Source organism: Mandrillus leucophaeus, unplaced genomic scaffold (genome assembly GCF_000951045.1).
Source record: "Mandrillus leucophaeus isolate KB7577 unplaced genomic scaffold, Mleu.le_1.0 Scaffold2, whole genome shotgun sequence".
NCBI lineage: Eukaryota > Metazoa > Chordata > Mammalia > Primates > Cercopithecidae > Mandrillus > Mandrillus leucophaeus.
This window is the reverse complement of record NW_012102031.1, coordinates 12139847-12142155: the sequence shown is the minus strand read 5'-3', so window position 1 is coordinate 12142155 and position 2309 is coordinate 12139847. Positions and strand designations below refer to the sequence as shown.

The 2309-nt window shown below is 50.2% G+C and overlaps 1 protein-coding gene across 1 annotated transcript in view; it reads right to left on the bottom strand.

Annotated features, from left to right (window-relative positions):
* Positions 1-1491, bottom strand: part of LOC105538958 (phosphatidylserine decarboxylase proenzyme-like) — a 16998-nt gene extending 15507 nt beyond the window's left edge. Inside the window, exon 1 of the mRNA XM_011979018.1 lies at positions 1427-1491. Coding sequence (XP_011834408.1) covers positions 1427-1491 — 65 coding nt within the window. The remainder of the gene's footprint in view (positions 1-1426) is intronic.
* Positions 1492-2309: the final 818 nt, after the last annotated feature.

The window sequence follows — 2309 nt, the reverse complement described above, 5'->3', positions numbered from 1 at the left end:
ACTTTATTTTTAATTTTTTTGAGACAAAGTCTCACTGTGCCGCCCAGGCTGGAGTGGGGTGGCGCAATCTTGGCTCATTGCAACCTCTGCCTCCCAGGTTCAAGCAATTCTCCTGCCTCAGCCTCCCAAGTAGCTGGGATTACAGGTGCCTGCCACCACGCCCAGCTGATTGTTGTATTTTTTAGTAGAGACGGGGTTTCACCACATTGGCCAGGCTGGTCTCGAACTCCTGACCTCAAGTGCTCCACCCACCTTGGCCTCCCAAAGTGCTGGGATCACAGGCGTGAGCCACCGCACCTGGCCTATGACACACTTTAAATGAATTCAGGGTTGACTCATAAACAGCGCGCCTGCTAATAACATTGAAAACAAAGCCTTCTGCCCAAATTCTAACAGTTACCACCATAATGCAGAGCCCTCTCCTGAGAGATAATCATTTCTGTACAGTTAATGATGAAAATGTCACGTTTTCATAACAAGACCAATGACGGTTACTGTTCCCCCCTCAGTCCAAATCCGGTGTCCTTCTCCTCCCAAAACTACAATAAGTTATCCTCTGATCAACTGAACAAATGATCAGCTGACAAAATGAACCCTGTAGGAAACACACAAGTATGACGCATCTCTCAAATCTTAGCTCTTTGAAATGACACCAGGCAGCCGACTCTGAGTCACAGATACCAACATTTTAACCCATTTTCTGACAGTCCAAATGCTCTATTTTCTGTATAACAACTGTCCCCACAGTGGGCAGCCTGAGAGGAAGATCGTTGCGTGAGAGAGAGGTACCTTGACTCCTGGCTCTGCTACAAACTGGCTAGGTGAACTCGAGCAAATCCCTCCCTCTCTCGGAGCCCCAATCTCATTAACTCCAAAGAGAGACAGCTGGACTAAGAAGACCCCTCAAGTCTCTTCAATTTCTAAGAACCTAACAGCTGGGGGTCACAAGGGTAACCAAGACTCTAGCCCCATAACAGACTGTTTTGAGATTACTTAATCCAACCCTCGAGCTTCAAAGACTAAGATCCAGAAATGAAAGTAGCCTGACACTCAATCTAGTGCCCTTCCCACAAGACATCCCTCCTTCTACAAAAACGAACACATGAGAAAATGGCATCTGAACATCTGAAAGCCCTGCCTCGAGTCGAGTGACGGGCAGGAAGCCTATTTCATCTGGTTTTGTCCCTCGTGAACTTCCACCTAGCTGGAAAGGGCAAAGCGAGACTTTCTAGGCCACACCCTAACTAAATCCGGACCGCCCTACACAGGAGCAGTCGCACCTGCTTCTAAGCTCGAGGTGAAGGTAGCTCCGTCTCCACCCAAGCTCGCCTCAGAGCGAGCCCGCGACAGAGAAACATCTCTCTCCAGACCCCAGCTTGGTCCAGGTTGCCCCACGCCCCAAGGCAGTCTCTCCGCGCTGCTATACCTGCTCCGCCACGGCGCGACCCCGTGCAGTAATCGCAGGAACCGGTGCACCACGGACGTCGCCATCTTCTCTCCTCCCGCTCAGCGAGCCAAGCCCCCTTCACACGCTGGGCGCACGCCTAAGGCGTCACGAGTCTCGAGTTCACTGGGCCAATGAGAAAAGCGCGGGCTGGGGGCGGAGCCGACTAAGCTCCGCCCTGTGTCTACTACCCACCCCATCCGCTTGGCACCTCCGGAGCTGGGATAACTAGTGCGGGTGGTGGAGCTGTCGGTTTCGCTAAACCTGGGCTTGGTCGCAGCACTGCCACTCCTCCTCCTTCCCTCTGGCGTGCTTTTCCGCATGTACCTGGAAAATCTGAGTCATCCAAGGTCCAAGAATGTCGTTTCAAGTGATCGAACTTGCTCATTTTACAGATGGGGAAACTGGGTATCCATGACTCAGCTCTCGTTTTCTGAGTGCCGGAGTGTGTTGTGAGCACTTTGCATGCATGGTGTAACATCATTCTTATCTCCTACCGCTGTGCTGCCAGGGAGACCGGGGACAAACGGTCTTGGATCATCCAGAAATGCAACCCGTTGTTAAATTCGGTGCCTGGTGCTTGCTCTTAAAAAGGTTCCTATCTTCAATTGTAAGAGGAAAACGAGTTTTCAATCGTGTCTGCTACTTTTTACTGAGCACTGACTAGAGACTCGTGGCTAGGACCGAAACATTATCCCCATTTTAAAGATGAGGTACCTGAGGCTCAGAAAGGTTAAGCGACATCTTCAAGGGTACATAAAGGGCACATGCTCAAAGACTATAAAATAGTGAAGCCAGAATTGGAACATACGTCTCTGACTCCAAAAACCATGTCCTAAGCATTCTTCCTATTTTTTTTTTTTTT